Below are 18,871 nucleotides of genomic sequence, written 5' to 3'. Positions count from 1 at the left end.
TTTTGTAGATTTCTGGTTCTCAATGTTAGCCCGAGCCCCAGCCCGTGAAGGCGTTTGTCCTCTGTGTGTTGAAGACGGTCACGTGTGGGTGGGAACAGGACTGCCGTCCCAGCCTTGCTGGCCAGAGAGACACAGGACACGCTTCCAAGGGACACTGAGAGATCGGCAGAGCTGCTTGCCCCGGTGACCGCAGCGTCAGAGGGTCAGACAGCACTGTTCTTCTGGGCAGGGGAGGAAAGTAACGGCCCTCTGCTGCGTGGTGGCAGCCTCGTGCACTCAGTGTAACGTAAAGATTTCATGGGACTGTCAGCCAAAAGTCTTTTCATGAGAATGTTAATGGAAAATGACATCTCAAAAATTACATATTTCTTTACAGAATTTGTGAAACCTTATAAGCCATTTGCCGAGGTATAATGTCATTTCTGCTTACAGGAAGGAAAATAAACAAGAAAAATGGAATCAAGAGCTTTCATTTAAAAGCCACTGTGCCCCCACATCCACCCCCAAACCCGTACAGCCCCCTTGCTCTTGCCAGGTCTTGTGTCTGCACGCTGATTGAACCCATTGTTTTTGCTCTGATCTGCTTTTTAGTGGTTCGGAGAGGTGATTGGGTAGAAGATGCTCATCAGATTAGGAGCAGGAAGTAGGCATGGCCAGCCACTCCGCAACAGCCTCAGGCATTCGTGCCGGGTTACCTGTGTGCTGTCCAGCTGCACTGACCACTCAGAAGTGGGAGGCCCAGCACTCGCCGTAGACGTAGCAGTGTCCAGCCAGACTCGGTCCCCAGGAGCTGCGGGGGAGACTCTGGCAGCTGATGGGAGGAGCAGTCAGCCTCCTTGGCTCTGGTTGCTGGGTACAGTGAGCCTGGCAGTGTATTCTCAGTCCTCGTCTGTGATTTAATGTTGCTATCTGAAGTGCTGGCATTTAGGCAAAACATGATTGTGTTTAATGGCAGAGTCCAAAGGGATTATTCAGTGTGTCGAGGCAGAATTGGGTGTCTAAACAAGGCACATGGTTGCCAAAAGATCACGTGTTGCATGTTCTCTCGACCCTGGACTAGTCTAGCCTTGGCAGAAGCCAGGGCGCCAGCCAGCTTCCTGTGCCGACGGGCCCACGATTCAAGGGTGGACGCGTGTGCTCCGGGCCTTCTTGAAAGGAGCGGGGAACGGTGGGCGCCGTGAGCTCGGTTCCCTTGGCCGCTCGGGGTCTCAGAAATTGGTCCTTGTGGTTATCTTGTATTTCTGCCAGGGAAAGAGCCAAGAAGCTGTAACATAGGAGTTACTTTGCTTGCCTCTCTCTTAGTTACCTTTTCCTTCGGAGGCACTGTGGTTTTTTGTTTTTTTTTTTTAAAGAAAATAGTCTCTTCACTCTACATTTCTCCCTAACTTCCAGTGCCCCCTAGCGTTCTGCTCAAGCTATTAAAGCAGTAGAAACTGTTGGAGAATTGAAATCCTCAGAACTGAGAGACAAACTACTTCAGGAAACTCAGAGGTGGTGGAGGGCTGTTGACCAAAACGCTTTATCTTCTCACCCAAGCTTTCTGAGTGACGGGACTCAGACCGGTGCAGCTGAGGGTCCCTGGCAGTCCGTTTCCACGCCGCCGGGCAGGGCCTGCCCGTCGGGCCGGCTCCTGCTTCTCGACGAAGGATGGGCGCTCTTCAGAAGCACGAGCTTCCCTTCAAACAAACCCCCGTGCTTGTGTTGCTTGTCTGCAGCAGAGCCAGGAAAGGGGGAGAACTGTAGTTTATTTTATTTTCAGGTGCTTTTCTACATGATGTAAAGGGGGAAGAAGCACTGACTTTAAAAGCTGTGGTTAAGGTGTAAAGATGTATTTTCTATGCTTCTCATTGATAGGAGAGTTATAGTTACTGGTATGAAGGTAACCTCTCCCGCTGACTGCATGCACCTGGAGGGCAGAGTTCACTCTCCCTCCCGCCTCGTAGTGCCCTGGCCCCTAACACAGTGCCCTGCGCCCGGAAACACAAGTGATGTCCTGTAGGTCGGAGAAGCACTGGAGCAACACAGGCCAACCCACCATCCTCGTCTTTAAGGCACTCAGTGGAATGTTCTAGGTCGTGCCAGCCTAGCAACAGAGGCTGCGAGACTTGGTGCACTGGAGACGTGACATCAGGTTTCCTCTCAAGTTGCATTTCGTCAGAAGCAATAGTGGTGAAATCACGGGTACTGGGCGTAATTAATTGACCCCCAAGTGTACGTCACCTTGTTCTAATATGTAGAAACAGACCGCAAGGTAGAGAAGGTCAATGTGAAATTCTATGCATACCGTCCAGGTTTCTGCCACCTGAGTTTAGGTACTCTAAACCAAATACCCTGTTTAGTTTCGCAACAAAGACCGGAACACTCTTGTGCAACTTCCCTCAACAAGGCTGTTCAAGGAATGGGCTGTTTTGGCTGTGGTTAGTAGGTGACGCCTTTTGGCCTGAAGCCATACTTTGTGCAAGTGGTGGAGGACAGCGCCCAGATTGTTTTGCTTTCATTCGACACGTGCAGCCCGGTGACGCAGGGTCCTTCAGGGCACTGGGACCTGTGGTGAGCACGGGAAGGTCCCGCGGGAGCGCAGGGTTAGCGGAACTCTCCACCGAGCTGGCTGGCTTGCTGCCGAGCTCAGGTGGCTCTTCAGAAGACCTTCCTGGGCAGACCTCACTTTCGGTGGTTTCGCTCTGAAGCTGGGTGAGGAGGAGTGAGAGGGTGGTGGTCAGATCAGTGCGCGGAGGGCTCCGAGGCTTGACAGCTGCTTCCTCTGCTGCTGATGGGGTTTGCTGCAGCCGCTCCGGAGCACCCTTGGGTTCGTCTGTGCGCCTCCCCAGGCAGCCCCGGAACCTCGTCCAAGGTGAGTCAGCCTAACCCTCACCTCCACTCCTGTTCTCTGACGCGGCACCTGCGTGTCAGACCCTGAGGGGCGCAGTGACAGTTAAGTGTGGCACTGCTCACTGCACTCCACTTCCTCGCTGAGGCAGCACCTGACACTGCACAAGGCACCCCAGCTGCGTCAGTGTGATGGTCAGAGAAGCCACTAACCCCTCCCATCAACCAGGCAATGAAACCCGGGCAGTCCGGTTTCCGCACCAGCCGTAAGGACGTGACGGGTATTTTGTTAGCCTGTGGTCAGAGCACTGCTCCACAGCCCCAGCTCAATGTAAGTGCACCAGTCAAGTCTGGAGAAGAGCCTGCTGCCACTAAATCAACCGCGACACTCAAGATGCTTCGAAGTAGTGTTAGGATGATGGAATCATTTTGTTTGTTGAATCTTAACAGTTCTACCTTTTTCTGGGAAAAAATCCAAGTAGAAGTCATTAATGATGTAACCCAAACTGTCAACTTTTCCACAGTGGAAGGGAATTGTTTTAAAACACTGCTCTCTACTCTGGGATTTGTTAGGGTTGGGAAATGTTTATTCCTGGTGCTGGGAGCTGGTACGAAACCTTAAGTGCAGGTGAGCAGCCTGAGTCAGCTAACTCTGCAGCGCGCAGCTCGATTTAAAGCAAACGGGGGGAAGAACTCCCTTGACCAGAGGAAGTGGCAACCGAGTCTCCAAGCAGCCAGAGCGGCCGCCACGTGGAAGGGCTGCCGGTGCCGCTGAGGCGGGTCTTCGGGCTCCCAGGACTCGCCTGCTGCCCGCGCTGAGTTTTCACACTCGAACTTCCTGTGCTGCACAGAGCCCCACTCTTCGTGCAAACCTCCAGGCCCACTTCTGTAACAGTTCACCCCACGGGGCAGTCCGTCCCCGCCCCCATAAATACGAAGGTACTATAGGTTCGTAAACGGTGGAGATCTTTAAAGAATGATATGATTATTATACAAATTTGAATTTCAAACTGGAAGTACATTTTTCTCTACTAGCCAAAGTATCTGCTGCCTAAATGCATAATTTCAGATGCGGTATTGTTTTTGAACAAAATGGGGCGTGTGATTCTGTTAAAAAGTAAATTTTTCTAAATTAATCCATGACTTCTCGTAATAGCTCTTTAAAAAGGTATCCCAACAGATAAAGCAGTGCTTCCTTAGGCACCACTTAAACACTCTGCGTGTCAAAGTCAAGTTCAGCAAATTGGTGGTGTCAGGTCAAAAGAGAAAGTACTACTCACACATGCAGATTAACGGGTACACAAGATTTAACACGGCCACCAGGACTTATCCATTCTGTTTATTGGGTTGGAAGGGAATACAAACGATTGGTTAAGTGCTACGCACCGACATGGAAAGGTGTATTAAAAAAAAAATCCCAGTAAAGCAAATCAAAGTTAATGTAGCTTCAATTGAACAAAATTTTAAAGATGTTTAATATACTACACATTTATAAAATAAAAGTTAACAAAGTGTTTTGTAAATAATTAGTAGAACAAGTGAAAATAAATATCAGAGACCTGAAGATTTTTATGCTTTAATGAAATAATAAAGCAAAGAAATTTAAACTACTAAATATAATCTGAGAGGCAGTTAAAAAAAAAAAACCAAAAACCAAAATCCCCCAATTTAAGAACACAGTCCTTTGAAACACTGAATCAGTCCGTAGCAAGTAGTTATTACATACCAGAAGCTCTAATGTTAACTAGTTCCACCACAACGCCATGTAAATCTCGACAATTTAGACATCTTGAGATCGACACTTAAGTCCTCGTCTTGATCTCTACAGCTTGGTTTGTAAGGACGTGCATGCTCTGGTGGGCCTGCTCCCCTCCCACACACACACCTTTTCAAGGAGCCAACACTTTTTTCCCTCTGTGCCTAAAAATGTTACGCTTCGGTTTTAGCACATTGACCCTGATAATGAAAATGTTTCAGTTAAAGATGGGGGTGCACTTTTTAATCTTATAAAAATAGACCAGTATTAACCAAACCTTAACTCCAGAGAGGGCACTTCACATGTGCACGAGACTTGTAGTAAAACGGACCAGGACCCGGAACGGCTGTTCCCAGGCCGCTATCATGATTAAGTACTCTCTCTTCCACACAGACACACAACACACACACACATCTTTTTATACTATTAGTTTCGTTAGATCCAGGCTATCTGGATTAAGTAGATAGGGGATGTTTTTACAGCTTTTGTTTTTACACTGTAGGGCAGCTACTATAACAATAGCTTAACACTGAAAAATTTCAATTAAGTTCACCCTGTTTTTAGAAAGTGTCTAAGTGTAAATGCAACTCACCTCTTCTTTTAAATTAGCAGCCTACGTTAAATGAGACGTGGTGGAGTGGAAGTACTATCTTGGAGAGCAACCCCCAAAAGAGAGCTGCGAATGTCTAAATGAGAAACTCAAGTAAAGCTAAATCAAGGTATTTATATGTATGTTAGAGATGGGAGAAAAAGGGTATTAAGAAAAATGTCCTCTTTCCTCCCCATTCAAAAGCAGCCATCTTCTGCTGTGGGAGAAACTGACATGGGCCTGTGCCCCTTGAGAGGGGCACCGTGGGGTTACCCCGGTGAGCGGGAGCCAGGGCCCTGAGAGAGAGACTGTCAGGATGGGGTGGGGGAGAAGGGTTTTCCATGGTCAGGAAACGCCCCTCTAGAGGGAGAACACTCCTAGTAAGAAATGTTCTCTCGGATTACTACCAGTGTCATTTCAGATGCAGAAAATACTGACAAAAAATTGGACTTTTTTTCTCTTTCAACTAGCATGTTATTTTAAATACTTAGTTTAAATTTAAAGTTAGGCAATCCCTTTTTGTTCTCCCACCCACGGAAACGGGCCCATTTGTAGGGGCATTTCCACGTGGAGTTTTCTGTTCAAACTACTTACCTGGTTTAATGTAACACATTTATCTGGCCAGTGAGAGTAACAGAAAGGTAGCTCATGAACACTAGTCAAGTACAAAAACCAAAACTGAAGCTCTGTCGTCCCTCCCATCTGCCCACTCCAGGTCTTGATCGCCACCCACGCGCCAGTCTCAGCAATCCCCAAATCCAGCACGGGACTGTCAGTAACCAATTATTTGGAGGAAAGACATTTAATTTCATACTTGCTCTAGCCCTTCGTCAATGAATGACAACAACAAAAACATTTTTAAGCACATGGAAATGAGCCTACTAACCTGATTGCTGGAGCCAAAATTCTCCACTCTATTTTGATCTATGTGCAAAAAGTATTGGTACTTTTCAGTTTATACACTGGTTAGCTATCTCGGAGCTGGCTTGACGGTTTTCGCTCACACAGTCTCTCTCGTAACCCTGTGCAGACTACAGCACTGTGAGGAGTTTTCAGGGACCCCTGCGGGTCAGACCATCTGCGATCGGCTCGTGGTGCCCTAGGACCCTAGGTTCCTTCGCCATGGATTTCACCTTCCCAGCACAGTCCCAGAATGGCAAATGCGGGAAACAGACGTGGACAGCAAATTGGCACAGTGAGGCACCAGGACATACAGGAGGCTGCCAGGGAGGACAGACCTGGAGAACAAACTCACCTAGTGGCTGTGGGAACCTTTGCATAGTTGTTACTCCGTTTTAATGGAGTTATGTTCTTGTAAGATGTGCCTCACGCTTACTCCACTTTTTAAAAGTGTTTTTAACTGGACTTCAGAAGCACTCTGAAAACTCAGATCTCGGGGTGGCTGGGTGAAGTGGGGTGGAATCTGAGCGCCAAACTGCCCCTGAATGGGCGCAGATCTCAGTGAATGTCACAAATATACTCGAGCACACTGTAACCAAATTTGTAAACAGCTGTGGAGTTTCTATGCCCACGTTTCGTCTCGTCAGTGACGTTCTGTAGAGACTGGGGTGTATTAACGGCTTCAGGGTATATACATGAATCACTTAAAATATGGATTTAACTGTACTGAGGTAAAGAGAAGTTGCCACTTAATTATATACAGTTACCAATGAAGATTTTTATTCAAGCTTAAAGTAAAAAGTAATTTTAGTTAAGAAAAATGAAGTACCAGATAAACTGTAACATATAGTTAACTTAGAAGTATCAAAACAGGAAATCTTGATTCTCTAAGTGGTGATCTCTGCAAAATGGAGCTTAAAGAAATCTTTTTACATACCAATTTGATAAAATAATCTGCTGAACACGATCTGTCGTTTTTCTCTTACTATGAGAGCTTTTGGGAGACTCTGTGCTAGGTTAAGGCCAATTGTGTTTTTCTCTCTTCTCCCCTTCCCTGACTCTTCCGATTCTCCCTGCTGCCATCCCCTACCCCACCCCCAAAGGAAGAATTCCTGACACCAAGCCTGCTTCTGTTTCGTGGGCCCTCAAGCATCTACTCATGGTAGTAACTACATTGTACACTTGGCTGAGCCTCAAAGGGAACCGAGTTCAAGACTTTTTCTTCACCAGAATCTTATTTTGGGGACATTCCCACTCCTCTTCCCAACATAACAGCTGTGGTCACCAAATTTATCCTCTACCGAAAAAGGGAGGGAATTTCAAAGGAGTCTAAGGTTGTTGCATTCAGCTGTTACGGGATTTAAAAGCACACTGTGAACACCAGGCTTTTGGCTTTATTTTAAATGCGAAAGTCTCAAAATTAAAAGTGCTTTTCCATAAAGGAAACCTTTCCTTAACTGAAAGGGGCGGGGAGCGGGAAGGACTGCCCACAGCACCAGTTGAGAATGAGGTTCAGTACGGCAATATCGGAAAACCCGGGGACTGTTCCTTAAATGCATGTGTCCCTACGTGTCGAAATATTAAGGGCAATTAAAAGAAATGACTATGAGGTTTTAAACCCAGGTTAAGTATGGTTGTAACCTGCTGAATTCTTCTAACAAGCTCAATTACACTATCAACTTCCAAAGTGGTTACATCTGCTGATTTCTACGCTCTTGCTAGTTCTCTCACCAAACGATTCCCCAAATTGAGAACAACTTGGAACAAGCTTTGTTGAAAACCTGAACTGACTACTGATCTCCTGTTGGTATAGATTTAAAATTCACTTTTTGAATCTTGAATTTCCTCAAGATCCGGTACTGATGTTACTTCAGGAATAAAACAAAAGGGGGAAAGCCTTCACGGTATTACTCTGAATTTCCTGCGCAGTGTCCTTCCAAGCACTGTTCCTGACCATGTCTCACAGGGTATTCCAGAAGAGCATCAGTTATACTGCATATCTAAGTTACAGAGGAAACTGTTTTTAAGCTGGTTTAGATTCCAAATGTATACAAATGAAGTCACTTTGATCCTATAAATACTTCTTAATTTATTTTTTAAAAAATTGTGCTGTTAACCCTTTTACGGGGCAACAAGCTATGTGAAAAGTACAAAACTTTTTGTCAAATGTAATATTGAGAGTGCTTTTGACATAGTTCACTGGTTTATCATCTGGATCTGTATATACTGCGCAACGGGCAAGGCTAGAATCCATGAACCAAGCTGCAAAGATCTCAAGCTAAATAAGGCGGAAAGATTTGGAGAAACAAAAGAAGGAAATTCTTTCCTATCCAATGTATACTCTTCAGACTAATGCACTCTTTCTATCAAGCCTTCTAAACTGTTAAATAAAGTTTTCCAAACAAGCATTTAAACTTCATTACACAGAAGAGCAACAAGAATGGTATCCCACCGGACAAAAGGCAGGAGGGGAAAAAATATATATACTGAGTTCGATGGGTAAGCCTGAATGTAGCACAGTTCTTCACGACCGATGGGGGAGAATTCAACACGGCGTCCAACAACGTTCTAGCGACGTGCTTCATCTCAACTGGTTACTATGAAGCAAGGTGTAAATGTTTGGCCCCAACCGGGCTTCAGAAATGGTTCTTTTTTCATGACGAGCATGTCTGTCCAGCTATCAATCATGTTTGTTTGCACCAAATCCCAAGCCATTAAAATACGACTAATTTAAGTTAAACAGAAGTCGTCTGCTCCAAATTCGCCATCAACTATCCATGCTACTGCATTCCTCTGAAGACCAGATGACGTGTATGGGGGGCGGGGAGGAAGAAGAGGGGAAGGGGAGAAAAAAGTTACCAGTTAGAAAGTTTTAAAGTCAACATCATATTATAATTTACATTAACATTAAAAAGGCAAGCACATCACACAGACTCCTGATACTTTCATCACAGTCATTAGAACAGCGTGCCTGCGTCAGTCGCAGACTATGTATTAGAGCCTGCGCTCACGGTTATTCTGAATGTTGGAGAACCCAGGTGAATAAGCATACTGGAATCTCAAACTGTTTAAGTGAACCTTGAAATTGTTCTGCAGAACAGAAAAGACTTGGACGGTTTACGACATTAAGAAGTACCTGGCAGTGCAGGGCAGAACTCTGCATCACAGCTGCACACTTAACCCTCCTTTCAGCGCTCAGTCTGCAATTCGACAAAACTCCTCCTACTCTTCTCTGGGGGGGGATGCGGCACGTGTGGCAAGTGTGTCGGTGGCTTTACTGATATAATCCACATGCTGTACAGCGGACCCATTCAAAGTGAAAATTTCAGCAGTTTTCCAGATATTCACAGGACTTACAGCCATCACGACAATCAACCTCAGAACGTTTTCATCCCCTTCAGCACGTGCCAACCTCCAGCCCAGCCCTAAGCACCACGGGGCTGCTGTCTGTCTCGGTGGGTTTGCCTATTTGGGACAATTTCATACGAATAGAACCACAATATGTGCTATTTTTTATCTGGCCTCTTTCACTAAGCATACTGTTTTCAAGGTTCATCCAAGTCGTAGCATATGTTAGTACTTGAGACTATTCTCCCCCCACCAAAAAAAAAGAACACAGTATGGAACACTACTATTATGATAAAAGGCCAGCAAATTCTATCTTGAAATAGAATGAAGTGAAATATTTTACACTTGATTTTAGCCAAAATGCCAAGAAGCAATTAAGTGAAATATTTTCTTTTAAATGACTTAATGTATCTTAAAGTCTTATGATTTTTGAATGTCATCTTCTTTAGCCTCATATATATTTTCCAAAAATTTGATTCCAAACAGGCATTACTTTAATTAGGGAAAAAACCTCATTTTCAAGCGAGGGAGAAAGAACCCAGGAGACACCTGCCTAGAAGGCACACAACCAAACAGCTGACCGCACAGGAGCTGTTTTCCTCCTCTAGGTGTAAATGAGAACCTGGTTGTGGCCATGCCTGTGTTGCCAAAGCACAAGGACAGCTGCTGAATCGGACTCAGACCTTACGGCTGGGCTAAACCTGGCTTACCCACTGCGGTGAGTACTCACGCGAATCCAGGTCAGCCCACAGCAGTGACCCCGCAGCCCACTGCGGTGGAATCACACACATATCCTCAAGGGTATGTCCAAACTAAACCCACTTACAATACATCTGTTACTGTATACCTATTTTCCCACTTCTTTAAATCAAATATGCTTATTTGAAATAACTTTCAAATGACTAATAAAGTTAGAAAAGCACATACAATCCCAGTTACAGATTTATGAAACATCTTAGACAGTGGGTCCGGACACCCCAACAGGACAACCCAAAAAGGCGATTTCCCATACGGAATGTCAGAGTGTCACACACCCATCCACAAATACAAAGAAGGCCCTTCGAGGCTCTCGACAACCAAGCAGAAGCTCTCCACCTCTGGGACCTGTATGCCCTTCTCCCTCACCTGCGGCCGTATTCCATCCTGCCCTGGCAGCAAGAGCTGGTCGAGTCTTTTACAGTTTGTAACACAAGGATAAAAACAACAACAACAACAACAACAACAACAACAACAACAACAACAACACAGGCACAGAGAATACCACGTTTCAAACCAAGATGTTACCCTGACAGCTTTCCTCCTTCGGGAATAACTTAACTGAGAGCAGTGGGTCATCTTTTACTAAAACACGTGAGTGGGACGCACTGTGAACAAAACCATGTTTCTAGGTAAGTTACTTCCTTCTAAGCAAGCGAAATATTTTATTTGCTCTGTCTGAAAAAAGAGGGATATGTCATTTACATAAAATTCTCATTATCTCTTCTCTCCACTACTAATCACTTGGCTCAACTAAGCTCTGCCCTCAAGTGTCAGCCTCCGGCTTTGGGCCGCCTTCATCTCCGAGCATCTGGAAGTAGCAGAAAAACCTCTCAGACCTGGGCTGGAAGACATGGCCACACTCAACAGGCTAGTGGGCCTCGCCGCACCTCGGTTTGCTCCCCTGCAGACACGAGAGCGAAAGACACTCCTCCTCCTGCAGGGCTACGAAGGTTTTACGCGGGACGTGTGCAAGCCTAGCGTGCTGCTGGGCACACGGGGACCTGGTATGTCTGGCTCCCTTGTCTTGCTCTGTCCATCAGGCGCGGCCCATGCTTGATGCTACATGGTGCTAACAGATGTTTATTTTTAAGCGTAAAATCCACAATCAATTTTGTTCTTAAGTTGCTCAAATGTTGTGTACTTGGCTAGTTACCATTGGTCTAAAGTATGACATGCTTCTTGTATAATGCAGCAAGATTTCCTTAAGATTTTGAAGTGACAATACTAACTGGATGTCAATGAGGCAGCCCATTCTATCTTACTCTCCCACTGTCACCAGTGAAGCAGACAAAAATCAGCACTGTGTCTCAGATCAAACTCCCTCTGTGGAGTGAGGCAGTGCACAATCCCTAAAAAGGGGAGAAAACAAATTACACCCCACACCTTTAACAAAGTACTGCTGGACACTGCTGCAACTGTGGAGTGGGCAGGGCCCTGTTTCGCCCGGAGAAAGCCCGGGGTGCCGGGCGGTGGAGTTACCTTCAATATTCTGGTGGTCTATGAAAGGTGCTGGTCCCCATATCCTAACAGTGCCGTCGTCGGAGGCGCTGGCCATCATGGATGGCACCTGTGGGTTCCAGCTCACACAGTTGACTGTACGCGTGTGCCCTGTCAGCTCCGCAATTGGCAGTTCGCTACGTTTGTGCCAGATGTAAACCTTGTGATCTGAACAAACAGTAATTCAGAGAAGGTTATGCAGTGGTTATGCAAGGACAAAAGCAACAGACCACACTACCATTCGTCAGACACAGAACCTATGACCCGATTATCGGAACGTAAAAAATCAAAGGTAACACGAGAATTTAACAAATTACCTTATGAAAAGCCATCTTAATATGTTTTCCTGTTAGATGGTGATTAGCTCTCAAGTCACCACAGATCTATTTGCAATATTCTATAACACATGTGTAGTATGTAATCATAGCTACGGTCTTCAAATGTAAGCAATGCCGAGAGACGTAAGTGCTACGGAAACGTGAGCGGACAGAAAGCAGTGCATCCAAACCGCACAGCAGCAACAGCGACGACAGCTGAGTCCGCACAGAGTGCTCGCAGTGTGCGAGACACCACAATACTGTGCGCACGCCACTGTCCTCCACACCTCCGTGGGGTGTGCACGATGCTTGCCCTGGAGAGTCAGCAATGGATGTGACGTCGTCAAGGTCAGAACGACAAGCTCTGTGGCCAAGCCCTGCCTGCTGTGTCGGTCTGGGGAACCCAGTTCTTACGCAAAGGTACAAAATAAGGGGTTCTTCTACGTGTGGCTGGCATAATGAAAATGCCTGAGTAATGGCGTAACTTTTCGGGGGAGAGGTTTCCTAAGTGCTCAATTTGATGAAGACAATCCCATACTTGTGGATTTGGAAGGTCCTTGGAACACAGTCCTTATAAATAAGTGACAAATGAATTACTGTGGCCAGCCTGGGAGACACTATTCTCATTACATCCACATGCTGTTCAAAATAAATGTTTCATGTTTAGCCCTAAACAGAATGTAATGTGGTATGATTACATTGTTCTCTAAGTTACTTTGGGCTTAGGAAAAAAAAATTAGCATTACTAGGGATAATAGTAGCCATACATATTTTTGAGAACTACAGGGGTCTGTAGGGCACCATTAAGAGGGGAAAACCCACCAGAAGCAGGACTGAATAGAGCACGGGGAAAAAGAGCTTAGAGTAGGAGAAGCTAAAAAGCAAGGAGAAGGTTATCGTTAGGCCATATTAAATTAGAAACCAGTAGAGGACCTGGGAGAACATAATACTGAACTAACAGGTAAAAGACTTTTTAACTGGGAAGAAGTAAACTCTCAATTGTTACCTAACAAACACTTTTCTCTCCTCTAAATCTTATCTGTCACTGTTCTTTTTTTGGCGGGGGTAGGGGGAAAAGAACAAACTCATATGTTTTATGTTAAAGTCCAGATTCCTACATGTCTCTTTGTCCCAATCCTTACGGACACCTTCCGTGCAGAGGAAAACCTCCTGTGTCACCTGCGACCCTCTTATCTCCTGACAGGGTCAGCTTTTCGGCAGGAGAGGGACCCTGAAGTTCTTACACAAAGAATGAAACAATACCAAAGTGTTTACCGACACAATCCAGTTCCTTGGAGTATCTTGTAAAAACAGATTCAGTATTTTACAAAGTGACTTAAATAATTTGCTGTTATCGTACTTAGAACGTCTAGTTAGTACTCAAGAAAAACATGTTAAATGAAAAATTGCAATAATTTGCCATTGTTTATGTTTCTATCACCTTAAAAAACACACTAACTTTTAATACTGCCTTACTTATCTGTGCTTACATCTTTTAAACTACACACACACACACACACACACACATATATATAAAATATCATTTAAAAAATCCTCACCAGAGGATACATTTCTATTGATTTCAGAGAGAGAGGAAGCGGGGAGAGACAAGTATTGATTGGACTGGTTGCCTCCTGTACTGGGGATCAAACCTGCAACCTAGATATGTGCCCTGACTGGAAATCGAACCCGCAACCTTTTGATGTACAGGACGCCGCTCCAACTGAGTAAGGCATCCTGCTGGGGGAAACGATTTATATTTTTAAGTGAGACTACCTAATGTTGTTAGAGAATAAATTTATTCAAAAAGAGGTAATTCTATAATTTCAGTGTTTCTGAGACCATACAAATTATCAAACTAAATTATTCTCTTCGGCCATTAAAGAAATGCCAAAGATCTAACTATAGTCAAGTCTGTTCAAGTTCAGGTAAAAACATCACATTAACCTTGACTTTTGAGATAGCACTGACCTCTGAAAAACATCAGTCTGATAAAGACACAAGTCGACATATAAGAGATTTAACTAGATCCTGACCTGACAGATGCACCAAGCTCGTTTCCACGTGGTCGGAACAGGCACTACTGATCTCTGACCACATGGACTCAACTCGTTCCAAAAAGGGGAAGCCAACAGTGTCCTGGACAAATAACTCCTGCAATTTAAATTTGCATCTGAGCTTGCCTGGAGACATGACCACCTTCGCAAACTGAGAAAACAAGAGGACTTTAAACCCTCGATGTGTGTGCATGGAGAGAGACACAGACGACCTACCTTCACTGCCACTAGCGATGAAGTCTTCGTTATGGCCTCCAAAACATGAGTGAATTGTATAAAACCCTTGCGTAACACCTTGATACTTTCTTACTAAAACTCTGTCTTGCAAGTCCCATAAATGAACTCCCTGTAGGCAAAAGAGAATATAGTTCTTTATTCTACCTCAACTCAAAAGAATTTTTAAAAAGCAATCTGTGAACATCCCTGTGCCCGATGGAACACTTTCAATTTATGCACAATAGCAATGTTCTCACGAATTTCAAGTTGATTCTACACACTTTTGGATCTAACACATGCAGTAGAATTTAATATTTAGTATAAATATTTTTGTCTATATAATAAAAATCACAATTCAAATGAGAACTAAGATAAACTTTTCTGAGAATTCTACTGTATTAATAAACTTACCTGAGTTGCTACATTTAACAAAGCTAATCGGCCGTTCTTTGAAATAGTAAAAGACATAATGGGATGATCTTCTTGTACTCTGCAACCAGAAAACAACTTGTCAAAGCAACATACTAGGAATTAAGGCATTCAAATGATACAGACATAAATGTTCTGGCTTACACACCACAGTCTTGTCTGTAGTCCCTATTTCACACCACACTTCAATCAAGTAACAGATCTGAGTTAACGATGACTAAGCATCACCTGACCACCAATCCAAATGACCAAAAAAATCAAGCCAAAACCAAAAACATAACAAAAATGCTTCTTCTGAAAGAGCAAGTTCGACTACACATTTTAACATAAATCAGACAGGGGTTGTTTGATGGATAAAAAATAGTTACATGTTTCTATCTGTAAGGTCCTCGAAGTTGTAGCCTCGAATTCGCTGGTGTGTGTCTGACGCCAGGACAGTCTTCCCGTCACTCAAGCACCAAAGGCATTGCACTCTCACCCCCTCCCAGGAGTCCAGGAGGTTCCCGTCCAGGTCCTGCAGGAGACGCGCACAGTGAGCTTCCGCACCGAACCGCACTCCGAAAGCAAACCAAGCAGCAACACAATTCCTCAGCAGTCTTTCTGTCACAAGATTGGCTTTTCCCGAGACTAATCTCGACCAGATTGTTCCACTGAGTGCTGTTCATCAGGCAGATCTGAATACAGGTCCAACTGCATCACACCAGTGCAGCACAGTGGGAGGGCGCCTCTGTAAATTGCCCCCAGGCTCCGAGGGAAGGCCTCACTAGTGTCAGAAAACAGTCCCAACACTCCTTTAACGTTCACTGCACTGCACTCTGTCCTGCAACACTCAGAAAGTGCGATGTGGAAAAAGACTACAGTTACGGAACTTAGGAGTCTGTCACGTCATTTTTAAAAACCTCCCCAAATTTGTAACGTGCTCTAAAAATCGAAGCCCTCAGGGTCGCCAGCCGAGCCAGCATTCGAAGTGCCGAGAGGCGTCTCACAGACGTGGGGACCACAGAGCCCTGTGCCCTGGAGGTCTGGACGTCGTACGTGGCGGCCAAGTCCGCAGAAACGTACGTGGCCATCTTCCACCCAGGATAACACGGCACCAAGTTCCACGAGTTTCACATCCATCTGATGGATTTATTATCTTGTTTTAGTCTTAAAAATAAATCTACAAGTGACTACTGGAACCACATCACACGGTGATACGGGACAGAAATCAAGGCAGACAGCGACAGCGCTGAGTCTGCATCAGAGCCTGCCGTGCCAGAAGACTCTTCGCCCAGTACTGACTTTATCGCCCCAGCAACCCGAGGTTAACAGGGCGGGCACTGGCTGGGAGATGCATCCACTGAAGACGGGCAAGTTCCCTGGTGGCAGCCACCACCACTCTTATTCCTCAAATATCTAAGACAATCTATTTACGAAACTCTATCTTCCTTTTTAATACAAAAAACTCAAAGGATAGAAACCTCAAAAAATTTATAAGCTCTTAATCTTCATTACTATACATTACAAGCTTGTTTATAAAAACAAACTTAGTAAAACGATTTTAAAATGTTTTACTAAACTCAAAGTCTATACTGTAATGGTTAAAAAAAGAACAAAAAAACAAACAAAAAAAAACAACCCACACAGAAAGTTCTGCTGGACAGTGCTTATCTAGAAAAATAATAAAGTAGGTCTTCATGTAGCATCTTTTATAACAGCCAAGTGAATTCTTTACTTAAACAAAACCAGGATGGCTCTGAAGCCAGCAGACACTGGAGGGGCACTGAGTACTCACACACTGGTAGAACTGCCCGCGCTGACCTCCAGTTACAAAGCGCTTCCCATCGGGATTCCAAGCCACACTCGTTAAACTGTCTTCATGAGACTGGCTCATCTTTGTCCTTAGCTCTCCCGTCTACGAAGAAATAAAACTGTGAATAAGACCTTCAAGATACCCCTGTAAAGGGAATGTGTAAAGAAAAGAAAAAAAAACTAGCTGGTTAGTTTTCTTAGAGAAAACTTTAAATTGGCCTTACAAAAAAATCTTACGGCACTCAGAAGAGAAATTAAACTTGAAGAACAATCTAGGAGTTGAGCAGTGCCTGGCACAGGTGACCCAGAGAATAGGTATGATGAGATAAATTCCCATAAAACTCTCATCTTAAATCAATTACATTCATGAATTAAAACATGTAACTTTTCCCAGGTAAGATAAGAAGTCTAAAACTATAGAGCTATTCCTTCTGAGTTTCTACTACTTCTCCGTCCATAGTTCCTTATACATTTTATTCTAAATATTCCTCAAAAACATGATTAATGGGTAGAAAAAGTATGCTCTTAAACTAGGGCAAGGTTGTACAGTCTAAATTATGTTAAATTTCATTTTCAAGATACTCAAAATGTAGCAGGGAAGATGGGAGAGAAATGGAAATTATTTTTCTGATATTTAACTTTTTTTTCATTAAAAGTAACAGAAACGAAAGAATTTCTGTATGATTCAGCATAGCCATTCTATAGCATTCCCAACTAAGCAAGATTATTCAGTGTTACAACCTTCAGATAACCTCCTGTTATTTTTCTAAGTTATTCAACTTAGAAGGTAGACACATACCAGTTAATCTAGTCTTGATTCCATTTTGTTCATGGATTAGAAACAGGATCTGAGAGATAATAGCTGCCCTTGGTATAATAAAAAGTACATGGGCATAATCTTCCTGTGAGAAATGGGTAATCAAAAGTAAAAAAAAAAAAAGAGAGTGAAAACAAAGTGTATGATCAGGAAATGGGGCCAAGTAATAAAAACAAAGAGGGCACAAAAATAGAAAACCAGATGTCCCTTACACTGGAAAAAACACTCAGCAATCCTAAATCCTCCCCCCATGCTGTTAACTGCTCTCACCCACCACCGTTTCTGGTTGCTCGATATAAACGGTTAAAATAAACGTCTAGAAGCACAAACACACGCAACAGCTAAACCCCCATCACCACCGATTCCAGAACGTTAACCCAGCACTGGGTTCTGAACCGGTCTGCTCTGCTGCTGTGCTCAGGGCAGTGAGCACAGAAGGCTATCAATTGGGCACCTCCCTAGAAACATCAAGGGACAATCTGAGAACTGACTAAAAAAGACCATCCTTCTAGAACGAGTCTAGGAAGCAATGCATAAGACAGTTAAGCTAGAATATAGTTTCATTGTCTAGAAATTCAACACCGACTCAAAGGAAGAGACTATACAGGTGATATAAATTAAATCTCTATTACAGGATTATGACTACATAATTCCTCCCTATGAGACGGGGGGGGAAAAAAGCTTTAAAGGAAAAAGATTGCGTCTTTTAGGTCAGATTCCCTTTAAACCTATTTTAATGAGAGAATCTATTCCTATTCTATGCTTTGCCACCCCCTTCAGGTCAACCCCAACTATAATACCGATTTAATAAAAATGGTATAAAGACACTTTGGGAATGACTGGGGATTTTTACCATATTTTGCCCTGTACAATGTGCACTTTTTGCCCAAGTTTTTTGTTTTTTTTTGGGGCCAAGTTTTTGAGGGAAAAATAAGAAAGTGCATTATGCATATGGGTGGTACAAATTCTGTATCCATACAAATGTTTTTAATTCTTTTATTTACGCTTATGTCTTAATGGTGTAACTCTAGAAAGCAGTATGATATCCATATGCAAAATAATATCCTAGAATATAAGTTTTGTTTCTAAATAAATTAAAAATTAAATGAAATATTTTTCCCCTAAAGGTTTAGGCCAAAAACATGGGTGTGTATCATACCCAGGACAGCACTGTACATGGCAAAATATGGTAATTATAAAATGAATATTAGATAGTAAAGAATTGTAGTTAATGTTCTTAGATTAAGATAATGGCATTTGGTTACATAGGAGAATGTTATTTTTTTTAGAGCTACATGCTTAAGTATTTTAGGGGTGAAATATATCTGCAATTTATCTTGGTATGTTTTGAATATGGATATATTATATAATGTGTATGCATACATATTTGTGTGCATGTACACACAAATGTTCATAACTATACACACACACACATATACGTGTGTGTGTATATGAATTGTTTTGAGAAAGACAGAGAGACATCGATTTGTTCCACTTCTTTATACATTTGCTGGTTGATTCTTGTATGCCCTGACTGGGGATCGAACCCATAGCCTTGGCATAGCAGGA

At 43.6% G+C, this 18,871-nt stretch overlaps 1 protein-coding gene across 2 annotated transcripts in view; it reads right to left on the bottom strand.

Moving 5' to 3' along the window:
* Positions 1-6,829: 6,829 nt before the first annotated feature.
* WDR26 (WD repeat domain 26) overlaps positions 6,830-18,871 on the bottom strand; it is a 33,541-nt gene continuing 21,499 nt past the window's right edge. For both annotated transcript variants that reach the window (XM_045859744.1, XM_045859737.1), the window contains exons 9-14: positions 16,469-16,588; positions 15,063-15,208; positions 14,677-14,755; positions 14,266-14,395; positions 11,658-11,843; positions 6,830-8,864 (exon numbers count right to left, since the gene is read on the bottom strand). In XM_045859744.1, coding sequence (XP_045715700.1) covers positions 8,839-8,864; positions 11,658-11,843; positions 14,266-14,395; positions 14,677-14,755; positions 15,063-15,208; positions 16,469-16,588 — 687 coding nt within the window. In that variant the 3' untranslated portion in view covers positions 6,830-8,838. The remainder of the gene's footprint in view (positions 8,865-11,657; positions 11,844-14,265; positions 14,396-14,676; positions 14,756-15,062; positions 15,209-16,468; positions 16,589-18,871) is intronic.

This window comes from Phyllostomus hastatus, unplaced genomic scaffold (assembly GCF_019186645.2).
Source record: "Phyllostomus hastatus isolate PE091 unplaced genomic scaffold, TTU_PhHast_1.1 phas_contig_148, whole genome shotgun sequence".
In the NCBI taxonomy this organism is placed as follows: Eukaryota; Metazoa; Chordata; class Mammalia; order Chiroptera; family Phyllostomidae; genus Phyllostomus; species Phyllostomus hastatus.
Note: the sequence above shows the minus strand (reverse complement) of the source record. Positions and strands in the feature narration are given on the sequence as shown.